This window comes from Hyposmocoma kahamanoa, unplaced genomic scaffold, assembly GCF_003589595.1.
Source record: "Hyposmocoma kahamanoa isolate Upper Pololo Valley unplaced genomic scaffold, ASM358959v1 66, whole genome shotgun sequence".
In the NCBI taxonomy this organism is placed as follows: Eukaryota; Metazoa; Arthropoda; class Insecta; order Lepidoptera; family Cosmopterigidae; genus Hyposmocoma; species Hyposmocoma kahamanoa.
Genome location: NW_020653854.1, coordinates 21,293,324 through 21,316,636, shown reverse-complemented (window position 1 = coordinate 21,316,636; position 23,313 = coordinate 21,293,324). Strand labels below are relative to the sequence as shown.

The 23,313-nt window shown below is 36.3% G+C and overlaps 2 protein-coding genes across 3 annotated transcripts in view; one reads left to right on the top strand and one right to left on the bottom strand.

Annotated features, from left to right (window-relative positions):
* LOC113232021 (moesin/ezrin/radixin homolog 1) overlaps positions 1-6,398 on the bottom strand; it is a 51,084-nt gene extending 44,686 nt beyond the window's left edge. Inside the window, exons 1-2 of one of the 2 annotated variants that reach the window (XM_026466643.1) lie at positions 6,296-6,398; positions 5,924-5,957 (exon numbers count right to left, since the gene is read on the bottom strand). In XM_026466643.1, coding sequence (XP_026322428.1) covers positions 5,924-5,935 — 12 coding nt within the window. In that variant the 5' untranslated portion in view covers positions 5,936-5,957; positions 6,296-6,398. Of the gene's footprint in view, positions 1-2,071; positions 2,232-5,923; positions 5,958-6,295 lie in introns of those variants that run through there. The other variant, XM_026466642.1, reaches the window with a different exon arrangement.
* A 562-nt stretch (positions 6,399-6,960) lies between these two features.
* Positions 6,961-19,227, top strand: LOC113232024 (palmitoyltransferase ZDHHC6). The gene is made up of 8 exons (XM_026466647.1): positions 6,961-7,069; positions 7,205-7,386; positions 7,644-7,728; positions 10,241-10,368; positions 12,794-12,964; positions 13,958-14,164; positions 17,581-17,768; positions 18,557-19,227. The coding sequence occupies exons 1-8, from the start codon at positions 7,015-7,017 to the stop codon at positions 18,666-18,668; spliced, it is 1,128 nt and encodes a 375-aa protein (XP_026322432.1). The 5' UTR covers positions 6,961-7,014; the 3' UTR covers positions 18,669-19,227.
* Positions 19,228-23,313: the final 4,086 nt, after the last annotated feature.

Below are 23,313 nucleotides of genomic sequence, written 5' to 3'. Positions count from 1 at the left end.
CATTTTAAAACAACTCTATCTTTGTTCGAAGATTCAAATTACATATCCAGGAAATGTGGTCACATCGTGGACGGGAGTTGTGGTGCGAGGGTGGAGGACAGGTGGTCAGACAGGTGGAGGCAACATGTGCCGGATATGTCGACAAAAAGATGTTGAGGCAATCTTCGAGAGACGCAGATGATAATACAACTTTTCGGATTAAAGTGAATTAGATCGAATATCATAGACAGGCGATTGCGTTACACCATGATTCGTAAATCTAAGAATCATTGATTCAAGGAAATAAAAATAAATCAGTATCTATAACTGTAATTAGATTCGCAGCAACAACAATATTGCGTGACGGACTTTCGATAAAATCTTACAAACAGAAGCTACTTCGCACATTTCTAAGACGTCTTAGTTGTAATTGTCATACTCACAAATGTACGGCGTTAAATTGAAAAGGTAAGAGAAAGAAATGCGCCCAACTGTTGTAGAAATCGCAATAGTGTGCGGGCGAAACGAAGTGAAACGGCTCTACATGGGCACAAAGCATATCGACCGTCAAATTAATTTCAAGTACAGACAGCGGCGATGTGTGATGAATGAATTGAGTGACGTGTTTTAGCAGCAGCTAACAACGGGGCTCACGTGGTCACACATTCAATGCTAAATAGCGAACACGTACAAAACTAATCACGAACTTAATAGATATTGCTAAAAAGCGGTCCCAGGATTTAATAGCTCTTGCTAAAGCATGAAGCCAAGATATGATAGAGAATTATTTAATATATTTCATAGCTACCTCTAAGGCATCATGAACTTGGACATGGGACCGTTACGTAACACGAACATAATTACAACGAATTCAATTACGATGTTCATTATTTAACAGTACCTAGCGGTTATTCATGTTGATTACGAAATATAATCTTTAAAAACCGCGGAAACAGTGAGTGACTAGCACTTTTTTGATACCAAACTAGCTTTCAGAAACGAGGAAAAACCTTGAGGTAACATATACACAAGTACAGGAACTACGTTGAGGCAAAAATTACAAGTAACATCGCTGTCAGTCATTATATTTTACATCATGTTACGATGCATGTGCCAATGATGCTCTGGAAGGTCAGCATCACGTTATTTACCTCTACTCATTAAAATGCTTACGTAACCCGGCATTATTAACATCTTAAATACCGTATTATCTTAATCATAATGATAAAATGACATATTTCAGAAGTCATTGTCGAAACTACGAGTCCTAGACTCCGATAAGATAAAATAATATTGTAATTATTTAGCGTTTATATTATCGAAAAGTCTGACTCCACGTTTCCACGAATGATCGCGGTGATCATTCAAAGGTATGTCGTAAATGTAAGTTATAAAAAGGATATTTGCGATAACGGCATGGAAAAATATAACGTAAAATTTTCATATCACTATTTCGTCGCTCAACGACTAAAACGTATTTGAAAGAGAGCCGTATATTGGCGAAACAGGAAAGGATCCCGTCTCTTTCTTGCAGACGCGTGGGATAGGGATGGGGAATAAAAAGACGGTTACAACCGTTTGCACGATGGAAAATAAATAATAAAAAGTGAGCTGGACCCTATGTTGGTCGGTGCTTATGGAAAGATGACATCACTTTGAATTATGGTTTGAGTAAATACCAAGAGTCATATGAGAACAAAACTAATATATTCTGTTGACGAAACGTTCAGCGATGATGAAGTCGACTTTGGAATCTGTTGCGTTGCTAGGCTGTCTTACGCGTTTACAAATTTTTTTAATACGATAAATGGATAGACTTATTTCATTACCGATTCCTTTTATATATTAACAACTTTGAGTTATGTAAGTGGAAAGTGAGGTTCATAGATTTATTTCAACTTTGCTTGCAAATCGAATAGTGCACAAATCTGAAGGACCACTAAACCTGCCAGGTACTCTTTCTTTCAAAGAGAAACAATATCTAGACCAGAAAGTTTTTTTATTAAATAAATTATTAATTTTTATTTAAAAGAACTGAAGTCGTCCTTTGACCTACAGGCGTAAAGTCGAGCCTTGATTATGTAATACGTACCTGTTTTCCTCCGGCAACCATGATGGCGGATTATTTGAACACAGGCACTAGTAAAATGTCACTAACACAAGCACTAAGTTTTGTAGATATTTTGGGGTAGGGGTTAGGCGGCACTGTAGCCGCGTCTGCCGGACGCGGCGGTAGAGTTCAAACTGAACGGTTCGTGGCGCGGGGATGCGCCCGCGCCGCCCTGGCTTCAAGGCCGCGCCGAGTAGCCGCCGGTGCGCGAACACCTTATTCACGGAGCCTCCGATTGAAACGCGGTTGATACACACTGTTCGTGCGAATGCGTAGGTGACTTTCGATTATACGTTTGTAACTAATAACATATCTTAATTTGAGATTGAATGCAGAAGCTACAATGTTCAACCGTACTACTGACAATGTGCTCAACGGAAAGTAAGTCATACAGGAAGTACTACAGAAAAATTACGTCAACTCTACCAGATTAACAATTTATTGTGCATGTGTAAAACCGCGGGTGAAATCATGGGATTACGTCAAACTAAACTTGGGAGGTGTACTCATATTTAGTAGAACTAGTCGAGCTACAATATTCAATATTCCGCCTACAAGCATTTTTTCAGGCGCACCTAATTCAAATAGTGGTGTAATAGAGCCTGGAAGGCTTGCTGCCAGCTGGCATGCGGGCATGATTAGCAAAATTTCAATTAACATGTTTGGATACGATGACACGAACTATGTACGTAAATACGTAGGATATAGTTTTCTCACACTGGGTTTATTATAGTAATGCCTGGTACAAACATTATACCACATTTATTTGTGTGGATGAACTCTATTACAATGAATATTATATATTTGCAAACATGACAAAAAGTCATCCTTTAATTGGAAGGCAAAAGCAAAATAAATCTTATAGAATTATTCCGTTTAAAGAGGTACCCCATGTATCTAAATGTAAAGGATTATAACACAAATTTAAAGACCATAAACATCATGTACTCGTATGTATAATAATTATTGAAATATTTTTTTTTTCAGCTTTGTAAGTCGTACGATGCGATAGTAATGACAAAACAAACTAGATCTCACGAAAGTTTGCACATGAAATGATTTAGTAAAACTATGTCACTTATTGAAACTGAAGTCCTGCAAAACCCAGAAACGTGCCCAGTATGCAAGTATCATATACGCCAGTGATATACTGGGTGCAGTGTCCACTAACTAGATAAAGCGTGTCCTACTTTCCGCTTCCTTCCTCACTCGCGTAAAGAATGCCGTTTGCTTTGACTTAGACAATTATTCTATCAGATATGATAAATGTCGTAGCCCTGTTGTTTCTTTTCATTACTTTATGTAGTCAAATATAGGTTTGCCGCTTTTCTATTCTTACAAAATGTCGATAAGATTGCTTTCAAAAGATTAGCTTTTTTGTCGTAATGCCGACTAGGTTTTAAAATTTTCTAGGATGAAAAAAATCACATAAAACAGTGGATATTTATGACTTTATATAAATAATGCTCATAAAGGTGTCAAATATTCTACAAGGACGAAATCATTGCACAAAATAATGTGTACAGTGTCATTGTAGCACTGAAATATCGCAGAGAAAAACAGTGAATAAAATGAAAAGGGCACAACAAAACCCACACAATCATGCTAACAATGGATGGAGTAACTTGTCATTACCATTCAGGCAAAATAACAATACGTACCTGATAAGTAATACAAGTAGTAAGCGATTAAGTTTAGTGATGGAACATATTGCGTAGAATAGCAACATAAAAGAAAATCCAGGAAAAAGAATCTATATTGAGAAATCCAACATCTTCTTATGCCCACAGCATAACAAGCTAAAATGTGTGTGTATGCTGGTATAGTACTATTATTTATCATGGTAGACAACAGTATACGAAACCAACAAAAGTCTAGCTTTAAGTTTAACATCGAGAAAGGACAGTGTTTCACATGTAGGTCATATTTCTGCACTAAAAACATTGTTCTAAACTACTCAAATATTCATCAAACCAATGCTACTCCAAAATGACATTACGATAAATAATATTCTAACTATTTTTAAAGGCTTTTTGTTTTGTGGTATGTGTATTACATGTAATATTTGTAACAAGTAAAATTATCAACATTAGCAAGTAATAAGGATTTTATGAGTTAAAATACATACTTAAAGTTATTAGGGTAAAACAAGTACTAAAATCATATTGTTAGCTTACAGATAAGCATCTCAACTGGAAGTAAATAACAAGCTAACAAAAACCAAAATAGTTTGGAAAAAACAAACTAAACAAAAAAATAAAGTTCTTTGTCAAACTGTCACACTGGAACTAACCAGGGAATTCTCATTGTTGCTTAGATCTAGAACGTTGCTTAAATAGCCGAGTATCTGTAAAATAAAATAAAAGAAGGGCATGCTTCAATACTAATACTTAATAAAAGTTTATGGTAAAGGAATAGTAAAGAACATATTGGTTTTAGAAGCAACATAAAGCTAATTTAATAAAATATATATGTATAAGGTCCACTTTAAAAAAACCAACTAGGTATTAGAAAACTGAATATAGAATAAATAATACATAGACAAAAGAAAAAGTTCACAAAATTACCCTATTTTTAGCTTCACTGTAGTAAAGTAAAAAGAACAATTTAAAAAGTTGTTAGGAGAAAAAGCTATAATATTTAAATGAATGAGTTACAGGGTTATCTAACTATGCTGATAAACATTCCATGGATCCGTCTGCTGCGGACATATTGTGCATAAGTGTTCAAATAAGTACAGTCAAGACTCAAGAGTCAAGTCAATCAGTGTTGCAAGAATTATGTTTTTTAATTTGTAGGTAAAATTAAGGTGCTTTACCTACACTGAAACCAAAACAACACTGAACCAAATATGTATTAAGTGTGAAAGTTATAGGTAAGGTTAGAAACTTTACCTACATTTTGACACATAGGAGGGTTTTCAGTTGTATTGACACTTGATACACAGAACACATGATCACTTAATGTAAAAATAGACTTTTCACGTAATATACTTTTGAATGCAGATGGTAATATTAAGTAATTATGCAACATTATACTAATGAAGCATTATAAACGGTTTGGCATCAAATTGACGCATGGAAAACAAGAATAGCCAGATAATATTAATGGTAAAATATTGTTTTTTAAATCAGTAGGAAATTAGTACCAATGTCAATGCCATTCAGGATGTGATAAGAAACGTAGCATAGGTCAATATAACAAAGCTTGATGTTTTCATGTTTTTATAATTAAATCTATCTAGTTAGATGAAATAGTGTCTTCTTATAATTTTTAATTGTACATATGAAATAAATAACATGATATTTCACAAAATTTGAATAATATGGATTTAGGAAAATGAAACCATGGTTCAGACTTGTCAGTTCAACAAATTAATCTATATTTTAGCAGAAGTAAGGTCTAATCATATATTATTTTACATGTTGGTTATCTACTTAACGCAACAAAGTCAAACATTATCTCAATCTTATCATCTACTCTTAAAATGATAACCTATAATTTTAACCAAGATGTTAAGATCATTTTATCACACTCTCCAACAAATACTTTTACTTTCCATCAAAGTACTTGGAAGTCAAAGTTATTGTAGAACTTATTGTAGTTATTGAGACAATATTATGAGATACCAGCTTTTTGTTACATCGGAGATAATAAACATAATATAGTATCAATAAGCTTTATGCTTGATAAATGATCGTTCTGTCGTTTGAACGTATCGCCGTAGTGAAATCAGTAAAAACACGCAAGAAGGGAGGTAGTACTCCATTTACCTTATGTACACTTGTAACCTATCTCACGTGGATATAAAACACAAACACGATCGCTACTCACCGATTTCGGCATTTTGGCGGCTTAGGATCTCTATCTGCAACCATAAAACACACATGTGAGAAAAATCAGCCACGGAAATTCCAGTATTAGCAAGCTGAATTGACAAGTACCTTGCCGCGTGACATTTATGTTGGAATTCTGAATAAACCAGTGGTTATGTACAATGAAAACGTAGACTAAACCGAGTATTACTCATAACGCTATGCATTTTCTCACAAAATACTTATATACGTTCGATGACAATAAAATTACAGTCGCCGGCGGGCGGCTAAATGCACATAGAAACTCTGGTAGGAATTCAGGGCAAGTTAACAGGAATTTGAAAGTGGGGTTTTTAACAATTCTGGAAATGGAGAGTTACACGAAACTTACCCAGTAAAACAAGAAATATCACCTAATAATCCACATAAGTAGCACAACACAAATACAGACTGCACACACCCTAAAAAGAGCCACAAAAATATCGCGATGTGACAACTGCCTGCGTGACGTGGTAGCTGGGGATGCAACGCATGGGTCTCATTTTCTACCGAATAGGTTATTTCCTTTGTAAACCTTCAGACATTCGTATTCAGTATGATTGAAGGCTAATTTCTTTAAATAATTGATCTGTTTTAATATCTGATTCATTTTCTGTGATAATTGTCGCGGTTCAAGCGACTTGTACCACCTTATTCATATTATTCAAATATTAAAAACGAAGTACTAAAATTCAATAATATTTAAGCTATTTTTTGTTGCTTCTGTGGAATAGTCAATACTATTTTTATCTTGTTTCTATGTTCTACCATTTCAGTTAACTTATTTTTAAATGGCAATGTACATTGTTCGAATACGCGCCTCACGTTTGGATAATTATAATTGTGAACCACCAAGTACGTTGCAATTTCTGAACGTCATTTTTCTGAACGAAAATACGTTAATGTCAATGTCAAACATTGCTACATTGTAAATCGGTCGTTCAGTATTTTTATTGTTTATTTCGGGATTCGTCGTGTTAAAATGTATTGTATAAAGTGAAACGTAGTTATTGAATTTAATTGACATAATTTTTAGTATCATAGTAGTTCTATTAGTTATAAGTTTTTAAAATGGGTGCAAGTCCGTTTCGCCGCCTGCTTCACTGGGGGCCAATCGCAGTTTTATGTAAGTTATTAGTATTATCAACATGTATTATAGTGTTAATTCTTACAAAATAATGTGAAGCTAATTTTAAACTGCTACATTGTTGCTGCAGGATTTGCTTTTTATCTAACGGAGTTTTTTCTTTGCATATTTTAGGTATAATAAAATTAATAACATGGGCGATGGTACACGTTATTGGCATGTGGTGGCCGCCCCGGACCTCTATAGCCGCGATGACACATTCCGCCGTCTTTTTGAGCATGGCCTCTGTAACCTTATATTATTTCCTCGATTCTTTACTAGAAGGGCCTGGGTTTGTGCCTCTTGGATGGAAACCAGTAAGTTTAATATTATATTTATATTGTAGATCATAACTAGGAAAATTATGATTAAAGACAATCTTCAGTGAGAATAGATTCACGTTTTATTATAGGTCCATAAAACAACTATTTGTACTTACTAAGAAAGCGTTTTCAAAAATCGCACTGTCACAGTTGTTCAATTAAAAATCTTATAATATAATTTTGTAACTTGACAATATTTAACCCTAATTTGGACTTGCACTGCTCTACTGTAACTTATTTTTTGCTTGCAGGATAGTGAAGAGGACACTAAATATTTACAGTTCTGCACAGTTTGCAAAGGATTCAAAGCACCTAGGTCACACCACTGCAGAAAATGTAATTGTTGAAATACATATTTTCAAAAATAACAAAATACAGCACACTCATCTATTTGCACTTTAGAGCATTCTTATTATAAGTGGCATAATTTTGTATTTAAATATTAAATATAAGGTTGGGCAGGTTGTTGCCCATTTTCTGTTTAACCATTTTTTAAATTATTATACTTTTTAATTATTATGTTTTTAAATGTTTTTGTTACTTATTTTAGCTGAATATGAATATGTATAATGATTTAGTAATTGTATATAGCTTGATAAATTTTCATGGAATTGCTAGGACCTTTGATGCTCCTGAAATGCACAGTAATGCCTGTATAACTGATAGCCACGGGTGCCTCGCTTATATGAAAATTAAGTGAACTAATTTCAAAACATATACTGTTCATTTAATATAATCTTTATTTACCAATTTAACTTCATATAACTTGTTTGATATAACATTAACATTTTATTAAAAATGATTTCATTTTACATACAGCTCATATTGTATAACAATAATTTCTTATATTGTCAATTTAAACAATTCTTACATGGTATAATATAACTTTCTATAAATAATAAGCTTAAGTCTGACTTTCCGCGGCCTTGTCTATTCAATACTAGGAGTGTATTTTCAAAAGCTGGAGGTGCAGAGGGAGAGTTGTTTTCCTTAATATAGTTTGCAATGCTGAATCTTCATTTCGACAATATTATTATTGTTAGACACTGGATTCTTTGGTAGTTTAAAAACAATCAAACATATTTTACATAGGTCAAATCTTGGTTGCAGGTCCCATTCAGACGGTTAGGTTAGAACATGAAAAAGCAGAAACTAATTTGTTTGTGTTTCTGAACATATTTTCAAGCCAAAATAATTCATGTAATATTAGTATTAGGGATATCGTTTTTCGGAAATAATCCTATTTCTAGATGAAATGAAATTTAGATAATGAAATTTTGTTAACGGTGGTTTATAATTTATCATTATTAAAAATGAGTTATAATAAGTGATCATTATACAGGCTGTATATTTGAAAGTGAGACATACTTATAGAGTGCATTATATTCCTGATTCTGAACACAAAAAATAATAAACTAATGAACTTAAACTTCACAAAAAAATATTTTTTTATTTTTTTTATCGACTACTACTTGTGAACAACATTACTTATCGAAATCTATGCCCACCACTATTATTGCTCCGAAAGACGCAGCGGCGCTGGTCGGCACTGTTTGCAGAGACAGTGCACGCGCGACCTTTGCCTAGCGAAGACACGTAAATTATTTGTACTTCCGCTCGCCCGAACACTGTGCCGGCGGCGAACGCGCCTCTCGCCTGCAAAATGGATATTTATTCTAACGTCGAATTGACTGAGATGGTGCGACTTTACGCAATAAGTGGTGACAGTGTGAGGCGAGCTATTGAAATGTTCCCAAATTGGAGTTGAAATGTTCCCAAATTGGAGTTTACGCGGAGGAGGTGAACAGTGTCGAAGTTGTTGCATGAGAGGATTATCTCAGCATTTTATACTGTGAGACAAATTGTGTTCGTGTTGATCAATTTAAAAAAAAATGTACTACGACGTGCTAGACTATGCATTGTGGAAAACGGTGCACATTTTGAACACTTGCTCCGTACCACGTAAGTGTAAATAAACTGTAAATAACTAAAAAATCAATCATTGTAAATAATTTGATTTCACATTTTTAACTACGCCAAAAACCTCAATTCTTATTAAATGATAACTTAATTATCTTTTTTAGTATGTAAAACATTTCGATGATAGTTCATAAGAAAAAAATAATTAACATAAGCTAAAACGTAAAATTTTCGATAGTAGCTTTTTCATCATAACATAAATGAATAGGTGAGAGAGAGATGTGAAATCATTGTTATTGTTGCTGTCTCACTCGGCACTCGCTTGGTGGTATTCCCAATGCACTCGAAATCAAGCGTAAAGGGAATAGTTTCATTCCTATGTACACTCTAAAACAAATTTGTTGATTTATTTTTTGGTCTATCCCATATCCTAATTTTATTCTAGTTGATGTCAAGTTGTAACATGATTTACTATGACATCCATGAATATGTCTCACTTTCAAATATACAGCCTGTATATTTAATTTGTTAAATTATAGCATGTAAGCTTTTGTTAAACATTCGTTATATGAAGTAAATTACTATATTAAATGAGTTTATAATAAGTATCATTATGTTATGCCTATTGACATTTATGTGAATAATATTTATATGACACACTACACAAATTACACATTAAAAAAAAAATAATTGATTAGTAAGTAATTTTAAATGATAAATAATTCGACATATATCAGTATGATCCATATACAATACAAACCAATTAGATCCTCTGTTGAGCTGATCCACTTTTGAATAGGTATCATCAGCACTGCTGTATGCCTAAGTCTAAGCATCATAAAATATGCAAGAAAGTTTAAAGTTATGCATGAAAATCCCAGTGATCAGTGTTATTAGTTAATCAAACAAACTAATGTATTATTTACAGGTGGTCGATGTGTAAAAAAGATGGATCATCACTGCCCATGGATCAACTGCTGTGTGGGCCACAACAATCATGGATTCTTTACTCTTTTTCTCATATATGCAGTAGCTGGATGTCTACATGCGTCTATTGTAAGTATATTTTTAATTAATGTGGTTTATTTGTTACAATGGTATGATCCGCACTGTCAGTAACAACAATTTTATAATCGTTTTCTAACTTTTTTTTACTAAGTGATGTAACGAACAAGTCGTGCGCCTGATGGTAAACGACACGCCTGTCCATAACAGTTGGAGTGCCACTCAATGCTTTAAATCGCAAAGATCTGAGGTCCACTGCCTCTGCGCCGTGTACCCTGAGTAGATACGAGCGCCGATAATAGACCAGCCGGCGGCGGCACGCCGACGTAGAAGTGTCGACGGCGGCGGCGTTTCGGCGGCGCGAGCGCGACCCTTAAACGAATTTGTATATCGGTGTTTGTTTTTACAAAAGCCGTTATACAATTTTTCAAAGGAAAAAATAAAATAACGTGTTTCTATAGTAATCAAATTTTTATCAGTTCGATCAGGCGCTCCAATCGTACGCACGCGCACGCTTCCGTATTGTGTATGCGTAGTGAAAATGGCGACGCCAGAAATTGCCAAATTAATTTTTTAAACAAACATAGCACACAGTTACGTAGGACTAGTGCTGGAATTCCATCTGGCCGACTAGCTTTATTCACGTCTAGAGTTCTAAGTATCTCTTTTTGGCGTAAGATGAGATGCCGACGCGAACTCTTTGCAAACTGATAACAACACACTTGTAGATAGGTACTTGACCAATGCAAGGGTTAGTGGAGAGGAAACCTAGTCTTGTCGAGAGTCCATGGTTAGCCGTTTGGATTTGACACTCAAGGCAGTTTCTGATTGGGGCGATGCCAATTTTGTTAAATTAACGCTACCAAAACGCAGACGTGCCTATTCTCCACAAAACGGAGTCCCTTTGAGCTGACTCCGACTTTTCGTGATAAATTCATACCGATAGCCGACTGTCTCCAGCTACTTGGAATGGACCTGTCGTCCACATTGAATCCATGGCCAAACATGCAGCAAGGAAGCTTGGGATCCTTTCAGGGTGAGGTTTACTTCACATCGGGACAGTTGCTTCAGCTGTACCAAGCACAAATCCAGTCGTGCATGGAGTACTGCTACCACCGTTAGGATGGTTCTGCTACATACCAACTGGGCCACCTTGGATTCCATTGACAACCGTGCCAAGAAGCTTATAGTTGACTCTGAATTGGTGGAGTTGCAGGCTTATCGGTATTTGTGGCGAACGGTGCGATAATAAAATGTTGCTGTTGGTATCATGTCAAACAGTTTTTCAGAACATTGGCCATTGTACTAGCGATTGAACAGGCATAGGGAGGCAAAGTCTCTCCTCCAAGACAGTGGTTCAATATCGTCAGTAAGCACAGGATCGTCAACAATTCTCATAGCACGTCTTTGAACCGCGTCAAAGGACCCAAGCTGGCATCCAGGAGCTCTCGCCCAAAGATGGCAGTAGTATTCCATGTCCCCACATGGACTTGTGACTTATAAAGTAGCAGTCTCTGCTCGGAAGTGACATAGCGCCTAGCCCTGTTGAGCACACCAAGCTTTTTGGACGCCAGCTTGACTTTGCCTTCTAAGTGACTACGGAACTGAACGTCACAAGAGATGTTGACACCAAGGATCCCGATGCTCTTCGAGATATTTAATGGCTTGTTCTGGAACTGAAGGTCTGCAGCAAATGGAGTCTTTTTAGCGGTGAACGTGCAAACTTGTGTCTTGGTGGGGTTAAATTGGACTAGCTTAGTCGACAGAAACCCTCTAGGTTTTTTTCTGTTTGTGGCACAAGTTGTTTACGGCTCTCCTCTACGAAAGACCAAGGGGACTTAGCATGGCCAGTGTAGTAGGTGTCCACCGTAAGTCAACCGAGGTCAAATGTGAACTTATATTTTATAAAAAAAAATATCTTTGAAAACTCATTTTCTGGGGTCGCCATTTTCACATATACAAGACGGAAGCGTGCGCGTGCGTACGATCGAAGCGCCTGATCGAACTGAACGGCGCGCGTCGATTGCATTTGTCGGCGGCGGCGGCGCGCCGGCGCGGCGCTCATGTCTAGCCCTGAGACATAAGTTACACGTGCCTGTAATTTCACCAGCACCCTTACCCTTCAAAAACGGAATGCAGTAATGCTCACATTATTGCTTGGCGGCAGAAATAGCTAAGGTACTTCCCTAGACGAACTCTTTCACAAGGATCTCTATTGCTACTAAAAACTTGAATTAAAGAAAATAAATCAACCGGTATTTTCTTACAGCTAAAAGTTAAAAGATTAAATTGAATCTTGTTTTGACTCTTGTACTTGTCCTTTTTTGTGTATAAATACGCTTTTAGGTACTAATGTTACTAAAATACGAGTCAAGAGGGATAGAAAATGAATAATGTCATCAACTAGCTTTAACATTATTATTTTAATGGAACACAAAAGCATAGTTGAACAGTTAACGTTTTGCTCTTTCACCAGGTCCTCATAATATGCGTATACCATGCCCTAAACCGCGTCTGGTACGTGCATCATGGTACAGGCGAAGAACCTATGATACACCTTACACTCACCACATTGCTGTTGATACTGTTAGCCATTGGCATGGCTGTGGGTGTCGTTCTTGCCGTTAGCGTTCTGCTTTACTTCCAGGTATGTTGATCTAGAAAACGTCGATTCACGTAAACCAGTGATACATATTGTATCTTCATTATCAGTAAGAAAAAGACATAAGATTTATTTTCAGAGCAGCCAAATTTAACTCCGCTCGTTTAGTTAACACATAGTTGACCAAAGTGGTCTATATCTCTCTAGTGGGCGCTGAAAAGTCCTAGGGCGGTAGGGGTCTCGGATGCAATTGGGCGAGGGAACGTCGATGTTGCCCAGGGGATGCTACCGCATTTGAAAAGTAACCTGCTCCTGTAGCATGGATAAGCGCGCGCTATTGGCTATCTAAATTAGATCTGATTGAGACAGCCAATAGCGCGCGCTTATTTCAATTTTATCGCGCGCAACTAACACGCGTAGCCATGCTACGGATGCTGAATTATCTATATAAACTACAGTGTATATGTATAATTCTTTTCCTTGTGATTTTTTGTGTTAAGTTAATGTAAAAAATACGTGTTTTCAATTATTGTTTGTGGTAGTGGGCGTTGAAATTTATTTATCACTCCTAAGTTTGCGTTGAGCCAAGAAGTTTGGGAACCTGTAGTTAACAGCACAAAATTGGACTGTTTTCTGACTTCAATTAATTCATCTCCACACTGACTTAAAAGTACCTAAGTTAGATCGTGTTAGCGGGCAGTATGTTAACAAATTATCTATAGACTGGAAATCTAAATAAGTTGTCATCTTAACCAGTTAACAAAGAACATTCTTTGCCATGCCGCCAAACGCTTACGTTAAAGGTGTTCGATTACATCGGACATAGTCCCGGAGACAAAATGTGCCCTAAGGGTGTAAATGTATAGGGTGCATCCATCCATGTTTACAAAAAATGTAAAACGGTGTGTAAAACTTTGAATGTTCCTAAGTTATACCAATTTCCTAAGAATTAAAAGTTTTGATTTTAAGGACATGCATTTTCTATTCAGTGTACTTAATTATCGTCATCTCAATATTAATGAAATTGTGTGTTGGTAGTTGCGAGGTATCGCCCAAAATAAAACGACAATAGAAGAATGGATAATGGAGAAAGCTGTTGGAAGACGACTGGAGCTGGGTCTACCTCCTTTCATATACCCGTACGACCTTGGTTGGAAAAAGAACTTCAAATTTATGATGTTTGACACGCAGTGTGACGGCCTGCGGTGGCCTGTTAGGGATGGCTGTGGGCAATACGATTTAACAGTAAGTACTGGATTTTATAATCATTTTTCTTTTTGTTAACAGTACATCCTACAGTATTATACATACGGTAAAAAGTATCACGAACTTAATATACCACTATTTACATATAAAAAAAAACAAATTTTCACTTCTCATGTCCTAAAAGTATGTCAATGCAGTCTTACGTAGCGGGAGAAAAGTGCATCATTTAATTTAATCCCTGGGGAGTAAAAAGTACGTAGTTTCTAATTTACTTCGAGTGACCTAGACAAAGTCAAACAGCCTGTACTTGCGTTTGTGCCAAAAGGCTTACCTTTTGAACTTATTGAACTCAAGTCCAATAAGTTAAAAAAAACTATTATGCGGAAAGTCAATAAAAAACAGCTTGTGTGTGGACCATTTTCATTACGAACATCTTATACGTTTTAAGACTACGCTCGGTTTCCGCATAGATGGTGGCACCATATTATTTTCCTGCGATAGTGCTTTTGTATGTTGCGTAATGACCATTTTAGTGGCGCGAAAGTTGCATTTAAATCGTTCGAAAGATGCACATGATTGCCAAAGACCGCTAATCGTGGCGTATGTTGTATCTGTGTTTGGTTGAAAAAAGAATTTCGCGAAAGCTTCAGACTTTTGGTTCGTGTTTTTGTTGTAGAGCGTAAACGTAAAATTGAAATTATTTTTTTTTCCTCGCAATCGACTAAAAGCCAATATAAACCCTCGGAGTAATAGACCTCGTTAAAGCTCGGGTGGCTAACCACATCGGTTATATATTGGCTCGTTTTAGTCCCTCGATAAAAATATACTAATATTTAACAACAATAATTGTAATGTATAAACAGGGGTCCAGATTCTCGGCAAGTCTTAAGTCGAAATTTGATATCCAAGGGTCATTTATAAAATACTAACTCTTACATAACTATGAAAAACTCATACATAACTATGGACGAAAATAAAATGCAGCAATGCATTGCATACAGCAAAGAACAATATATTTGCGTGGCAAACCAACCTATCTATAACATACACGACAAAAATGCGCCATGCGAAGCAAACGTATTCAATCAACAAACGTCACACTCATGTGTCATCGATGACGTAGAATGCAAAGAGACGTGGACAAAACTGCATAGACCGAACATATGGTTATTTACGTTATGCAACAAACAACTAATACGAGTCATATGCGAGGATCAAGTTACGTCCGTGGCCTTGTTAGGGACCGGACTTATATCACTGAAACCAAAGTGCATTCTACAAAAAACAGATGCAACTATTTATGCATTTAACCACTTTGGTAATCAAATACAGATGGGAGTGGATATAGATGTACCTACTATAAACTCCTCAATTAACAACTTGTTCAACTTCAACTGGAACAATGCTGAGTTAAATGTGACCACACTCAAACCTGCACCTACCTTGGACTTCAATAAAATAGAACAGCAACTAACGTACCAGAAAGAACACGAGAAGTTACCTATGACGTCACATTTATCTGTTCATGACGTTTACTTGTACTCAGTCACTACTTTGTTGTTGGGAGGAATATTTGCAGTAGCCCTCTCAGTTTATATAAGAAAAAGATGTATGAAAAGAAAAGACAGTACCTCTTCGTCCAGAAACTACACTAGACCTATCAAGACCACGGAACCAGATATCGAGTTGCAAGAAATATGCAATCCGACACCAGATGAACCAGTTTATAGCGAAGTGAAGACGAAACGAACGGCATTTCGTTTTGACTAATAATAACTTTTAATATGATTATATTTTTGCTATGTGCTGGATGCTCATATGACTGAAACTTTTACCTTTTTTACTTACTTATACAATTGCTTTATTTTTACTTACTTATACACTTACTTTATCTTTACTTATACCTAAATACTTTCACTACTTACTTTTCACCTTTCCCTCGGGAGCATGTACGGGTCACGTACAAGATTTAGACGCTGAGTTTGCGCCCTACTTTACGTGAATCGACTGATTCACTTTTTATTATAATTTAGTTGATTTAATAACTCTGTCGCAATCGGTCACATAAGCATCCATATAATAACTTGTATTTAAACAAAAATAAAACTTTACGATTGTACGTCAACTCTATAACTTAACTAACTACAAACTACAACTAACTACAACTAACTTAACTACCTACAATCAAGACGTCAAAGCCCATACAAACCTCACAGAACTATTATTACTAACATCATTAATAACAACTTTTGTTCCATGACATTTTACTAAACAGAATTAAATTAAACTCACCAAAAATAAAATAAATAAAAATAAAATAAAATCGTCTTTATTGTATTTATATATTTATTATTACGTGCACAATACTTAAATTACAAACATTAAACAAAGAAGAAATATAAAAAAAAAAACTTTAAGTTTTTGTTGTACTATGTGACACTTTTTAGATCTGTATTTAGTAGTAACATACTAAAGTTCAAACGTGCAAATGTGCTCCCCAACCACCCCCACCACCGCTCCTGCGTTTTGCACAGAGTTATTACCGTTTGGAGTGATCTATTTAAATATTTTTATTTTTGTACGAGAGTAAAATCTGATGAATTAATAATCATGTAACAAAAGTCAGTAGTCATGGAACAAAAGTTGTTGCTTATTATGTTAGTTAGGTTGTCAGTTTTTTATAAATGACCCTGTATATTAAGTTTTTATTGAATACCACGATGTTTTACTAGTAATGATATTCAATTATTTTTGTGAAATTACTCCACTAGTTTGTTGTGATTCAATTTATGTGATTTAATTTAATTCAGCTTCGGTATGGCGAAGTTGCTGGTTTCGTCCAGTTGGTTCGAAATAATTTTTATTTTCGTTTTGTTTCCGTTCGATCTTTGTTGCGAACCGGTCTTATACCCGCTCGGCACGAGACGCGGGTGAGGACGAGACGGCTAGCATGACGTCACGGCGAGCGGCAGCGGCGCAGGGGCACTTGCTTTATCGATAGCCACCGCCGACGGTCGATCCCTATACATTTATTTATATAAACCAGGATAGTTGTATCATTGAGACGGCGAATATACCGGTCCTATTGTAAATATAGTCCACTTTTATTTCAAGTCCATTAGGACCCTAACAAACTTTGTATTAATAATTTGACTGCCTCCGTAGAGGTCTCAGGTTCGAATCCCGGGCTGGGAGAAATATTTGCATGGTCTACATTTATTTCTCTCGTGAGTTTGGGTGTAATTTGTGGTTGGTCTATGTGTGTGTTCATGGCACCCGTGACACAGGGTTTTTTGTGCGGGGCTATGTTGAGTGTGTACGTTATTATTATTATTATTAATTATAACCCTTGTACATGTTATCTGTTAGTCGGAGTTCGTCAGCCTTTGATAAAATGAGTCCAAAGTTTTATTAAACTGTTTTGAAACACTCTTAATTGCTTCATATCTCTTCAGATAGAACAAGTAGCACAAAAAGAAGACAAGCGTCTCCGGTCTCGGCTATATACTGCGACGAAGGAGTACTCAGGGCGGTGGGTGCCGCTGTGGACGCGGCCGCGTGCGGCACTTGCTGCGCCGTGCACTGACGAGGCGAGATTGCCGCTGCAGCCCGGTGACGTCATTAGAGCCACGCGGCAGAAGAAGTAAGTACTTACTCCCATCGAGTTTACGTTGCTCACTGTAAAGTCTGTGGCTCTAGTGAAACGGGGTACAAGTAAAAAAAGCCAACTTAACAAGGAAACGCGAAAATCACTAACGTTAAGCTTTAACTGTTCGCGTCTTTTTTTTTTATAATATCAAGTAACAAGATGAACAAGTCGTGCGCCTGATGGTAAGCTACACGCCTGTCCATAACAGTTGCAGTGCCACTCGGAGCTTTAAGTCGCAAAAATCTAAGGGGCACTGCCACTGGGCCCGTCACTCTGAGACATAAGTTGACAAGTCCCATGTGCCTGTAATTTCACCAGCACCCCTACCCTTCAAAATCGGAATACAGTAATGCTGATATTACTGCTTGGCGGCAGAGATAGGTAAGGTGGCAGTACTACCTTGGACGAACTCTTTCACAAGGAGCTCTACTGCTACTAATCGGTTCACAACTGCCTCCGTGGCCGAACGGTTACCATGCCGGACTGCCACGCAGAGGTACTAGGTTCGATTCCCGGGCCGGGAGAAATATTTGTATGGCCTATATTTATTTCTCTCGTGAGTTTGGGTGTAATTTGTGTTTGTCTAAGTATGTGTCCATGGCACCCGCGACACAGGGTTTCTCCAATGCGGGGCTATGTTGAGTGTGTGCGTTATTATAACTGCTGGAGTAATCGCGTAACGTACATAAAAAATACAGTCGAGTTGAGAACCTCCTCCTTTTTTGAAGTCGGTTAAAAACAAAATATATTTTGAATTTTCTAAAACTGAACTATGTCCATAGACATTGGCTGTTCGGCGAGAAGCTACTCGGCGGCGGCGACGGGTGCCGCGGCCCACGTGGCTGGTTCCCGCGCGACTCCGTCGTGCCCACAGACAAGCTCAAGAACAACTAATCCGTGCTTATTGCCATGTGTTACGGTATTTGAATCACTCTATTTTTCCTGCAATCAACGTGCTAAAAATGTATATGAAAATCGTAGTTCGATATCTGAACTAGACACCAGAGTTGATGTCATTGTGGGGGATTAGGGTTGTGACGTCACAGACAAGTATAGCCAGTTTTTTCTGAATGAATTTTTAATGAATTTTTTACAACCCATTTATGCATACATATGTTGTAATGCGAATAAAAAAACGTATAATGTTTCGAAAATCCTATTTATACATTTTTTTTAGGAATTGTAAAAAACTGCCAAAATATATTATATAGTTGCAATATCGGTTACCAGAGGGGGCTCGTGGAAGATTAGACTGGGAGTTCACTTACCTATACATATTTGAAATGAAAAATGAAACACTTCAGATTGTTCCATTTGAAACAATGCCACTAAACAATCAGATCAAAATTCATATCAGAAATCAGAAACATTTATTGTGTGAATTGGTAAAATACAAGTGATTAGATCCACAATTCTTACCCAAGTCAGGCGTACAATGTCTTAAAATTACAATTCACTTAAAATTTATTACAACTTAAATGTCAAAATTAAAATTATAATTAAGTTTGTTTTTTATTGTTTGACAATTGTCAAATATTTGACGTCTTTATATAAAATTCGTTAAAATTATGAAAAACTGTCAGTTAACCCTTTTTTTAAACAAGTTTTAAATTTATCACCATTTAAACATTTCATTTCCATTGGAAGTCTGTTATAAATTCTGATCGCTGTTACATAAGTGCTGCGATCAAAGATGCTTTTTCTCTTTCGCACTCATTGAATTCAGTACTGAAATTTGTAAACAACGTCGGTTCATAGGAGCGCATCGCGGATCACTCCACTACAGGCTTAGTAAGGCTATACTATATTAGAGAGAAAGATAAAAATCTAATTGTATGTTTGTCGTTCATTAATAATAATAAAAAATATACTGCGGCTACTAATATAATATGAAAACTTAATTTACAATTTACAATTTTTCATGGGTTGGATAGGAGTGGGACTTTACAGCACAAGTGAGCCTCCTCTGTCGGTTACTATTTGGTGTTCGGCTTACTCGGCATGTTTTTTGCTATTCCTGGGACGGGAGAAATATTCGTAAGGCCTACATTTATTTCTCTCATGAGTTTGGATGTAATTTGTGGTTGTCTATGGCACCCACGATACAGGGTTCCCTAGTGCGGGGCTATGAGTGTGTGTAATGTAACTGTGTTTTTCGGATCTAAATTGCGGATATTTGTTTTTTCACACAAACTAACTTTTCGAGCCCTTTACGGGTTCCATGGATTCCACGCAATTTAGATTTGAAAAAATAGTTTCATATCATATTAATAGATATATCTATGGTACAATCATTGTCACTAACCGGTTGCCACGAAAGTATTTGAAATACCAATTATAATGTACAGTTAACAGTACGTCAAGCTATACATTTTTATGATTATCACTGATTGCAGGTTTCTTACCACGATATGATTTCTTTTTATTTTCCCCGTATTTCCGAACAGTGACATGCTTTATGGTCACGGGTTGAAGAAATCATATCGTGGTAAGAAACATCTAATTAGTGAATAACCACGAAAGCCTTTAAAATCCATAAACTTTTGTTCCAATATCGCCTCCAGAACAACGGAATGAGATCCGTTAATGTTTAGCTTGATTTGCCGCCGTTTGTTCGTTAACGTCAGAGGGACTGTTCCCGTTCCCCGTCCGACATTCGTCCGAAACAAATACTGACAAATAAGTACAAATACTCGACCTAATTAAAAAACGCATGATTATTATGAAGCAAGCATTCAGTTTCGGACTTCATGTCATGTAGCTTAGTTTATTAAATTGTCAATATTGAATTGTCAATTGGTTTTGTTGATGAATGGATATAAGGAACACAACCACATCGCTTAACTGCAGAGTGGAAGCCTGGTGACCCGCAATTCAGGTTTGACCAATTACACACAAAACAGTCTGACCAATTTTTAGATTTATTGTATTAACCTTAAGTCCCCTACTCTTAAGCCCTTTTTGTCATTGAGAAATAAAACATCATTTAATTTTATTTCAAAGAAATGCATGTCGGATGTTTATAACAGGCACATTGGGCCTGCTTGAAGGCTTAACTTAGTGCACTAAAATTTCTCCTTAAGGGTTAATTTATATTGTCGCGAGACGGAATGACGCGAGCTTTTGTAACCATAGCATAATGAACATTCATCATGTCAGCCGGAAGACGTCCACTGCTGAACATAGGCCTCCCTCAAAGATTTCCAGACCAGCCGATCGGACGCGACATGCATCCATCGGTTACCCGCCGAACTTTATGTCAATTATATTTAATTCTTTTTATAATATCAAGTGACGAGACGAATAAGTCGTGCGCCTGATGATAACCCTCACGCCTGTCCATAACAGTTGCAGTGCCACTCAGAGCTTTAAATCGCAAAGATCTGGGGGGCACTGCCACTGCGCCCATCATCCTGAGACATAATTTGACAAGTCACATGTGCTTGTAATTTCACCAGCACCCTTACCCTGCAAACCGGACCGCAGTAATGCTCCCATTACTGCTTGGCGGCAGAAATAGGTATGGTCGCCATTGTCTTTTGATTTGCTCGAGTGTTACTTATTTGACAGAAATTGTTTCGGGCGAATATCGGACGAAGAACGGAAATGTTTGAAATATCAATTACAAAGTATATATTTGGTTGTAATTGAATGTGTTACAATTTCAAAATACGTATTTGAATTCAAATACCGCCCAAATAATCTTGCTGATGTAGCATTCCAGAACGAACGTGACATTGTTGCGGTCCTTTCAATTGTTTTTCTTGCAATAAAATTGTTTAAAAAGAATTAACAGGTAAATATAGTATAATTATATCACTAATATATTGTTAGATTTAGAACTTCAGCTGTAATGATATAGAATCTGTTCAATGTTAGACTTGGGTTAAGACGTAAATTGTTAGGTTATGAAAACAGACTCAATTAGTTTAATGTGAAACCTTTGCCCGCCGTGGATTTACCAGTGAATTGTGTACAGTCGATGCCGTAAGATACCCGACCTCCAACCGACCATTTGATACTGATAATTATCTAAGGTGCGAAGAAAAGTGAAACGAACTTTTAACTTGTGAGCTGTAAAATTAATTTTGGCGTGACTTCCAGATTGCTCAGTAGTTAATGACGTTTTAAGAGACACTTTAAGTCAATTTGATCTTTAATGTATATGTACTTAAATGCAGAAAGTTACCGAAACGCAAATGTTTTAGTTAAGTCAAGGGGGCAGTATTGTACTTAAAGTTAATAATGTCAGTACACAGTACTAAAAAACCGACCTCAAAGTTCATGGAATTACTAGTTTACTACGCTAAGAGGTGGAATATTTTCTTTAAATTTAAATGGGACTAATACTGAGGTACCTCCTTTCCAACAAAAAGAATTCAAAATCGGTTCACAAATGCTGGAGTAATCGTGTAACATACACACAAACAAATGCAGTCGAATTAATAACTTAATCCTTTTTTCAAGTCGGTTAAACATTCAACCATAAAGAAGTTCGTAAGAAAGCTCTCAATACCAAAAAGGTTGACTAGGGGGTCAGATATCTGAGGGCACCGTCTGTACATTGCACAAAATAGTTAATGGTAAATGTGGTGATATGTTACTGTACAGAATGCACAAGGGTGCTAACTCGTTCAGTTCACTGACCTAAATTATTTGTTACAAAGCTTTTGTAAAAAATAATGGTTCTGCAAATACTCCAGTTTTCCTAATGTGTAGAACATAATAATGTAATACTTATTTGTTGTAACCTTAATATATCCGTAATAGTCTTCCTGCTTTCAAAGAGTCTGTCGTTCAATAACTCATTTGATAAAGACATTTTTCTATTTCAAAATTTTTCTTTATTTTTAGTTTTAAAAATCATAATTGGAAAAAATTCTAATTACAGAATAGTTTTTAAGTTCTTATTGTATTTTATATGTTGGTAGAAAAAATACGCAATGCACTCATATTGTGCCATTGCCTATACTTACTATCTACCTGCTATCTAGGCAGTAAGTATGAATAGCTATTAAAAACTTAATTCTTTTATTCATAAATCATATGCATCAATAGGTACTTTGCAAACTTTCTAATAATTGGCCATGAGTATTACTCTCTCTACTCTACATATCCCAATTACCTATTTAAATTCCAATTTCGTGAGCAGAACGTGGAAAGCAAGCCTCAATAATGACCATTGACAAGAAATGTTCTTTTCCTATGCTATCATTGGTTGCTTAGCAAGGGTTTGTTATTAATCATTCTACGTCGAATGTGGTGTTTGTGTAATAAGTCCACGTAAATTTCCAACTAAAGGTCATGGCCCACCAATACATGAATACAATACCCACGGTATACAGAAATGATATATGGCTGGATTTATAGAGAAATATGTGTACTTTACAATGGTACGTGCCGCGTTACTGTGGGCACTGGGAATCAAGGAATTAAAAAAATTATAATTTTATGTTAGTGCAAAATATTTGACTATTTTGTAATCACTGTTAATCACCCAGTTAACGATTTTGAGATTTCGTGAGATATGTATACGTGC

What these genes read in the sequence shown, in the direction of transcription:
- LOC113232024 (XM_026466647.1), top strand. Translation starts at nt 7,015, where the DNA reads ATGGGTGCAAGTCCGTTTCGCCGCCTGCTTCACTGGGGGCCAATCGCA. An exon ending in GTCACACCACTGCAGAAAAT is followed by an intron (nt 7,729 to 10,240) that starts GTAATTGTTGAA and finishes TATTATTTACAG; the next exon opens with GTGGTCGATGTGTAAAAAAG. An exon ending in GCGTTCTGCTTTACTTCCAG is followed by an intron (nt 12,965 to 13,957) that starts GTATGTTGATCT and finishes GTGTGTTGGTAG; the next exon opens with TTGCGAGGTATCGCCCAAAA.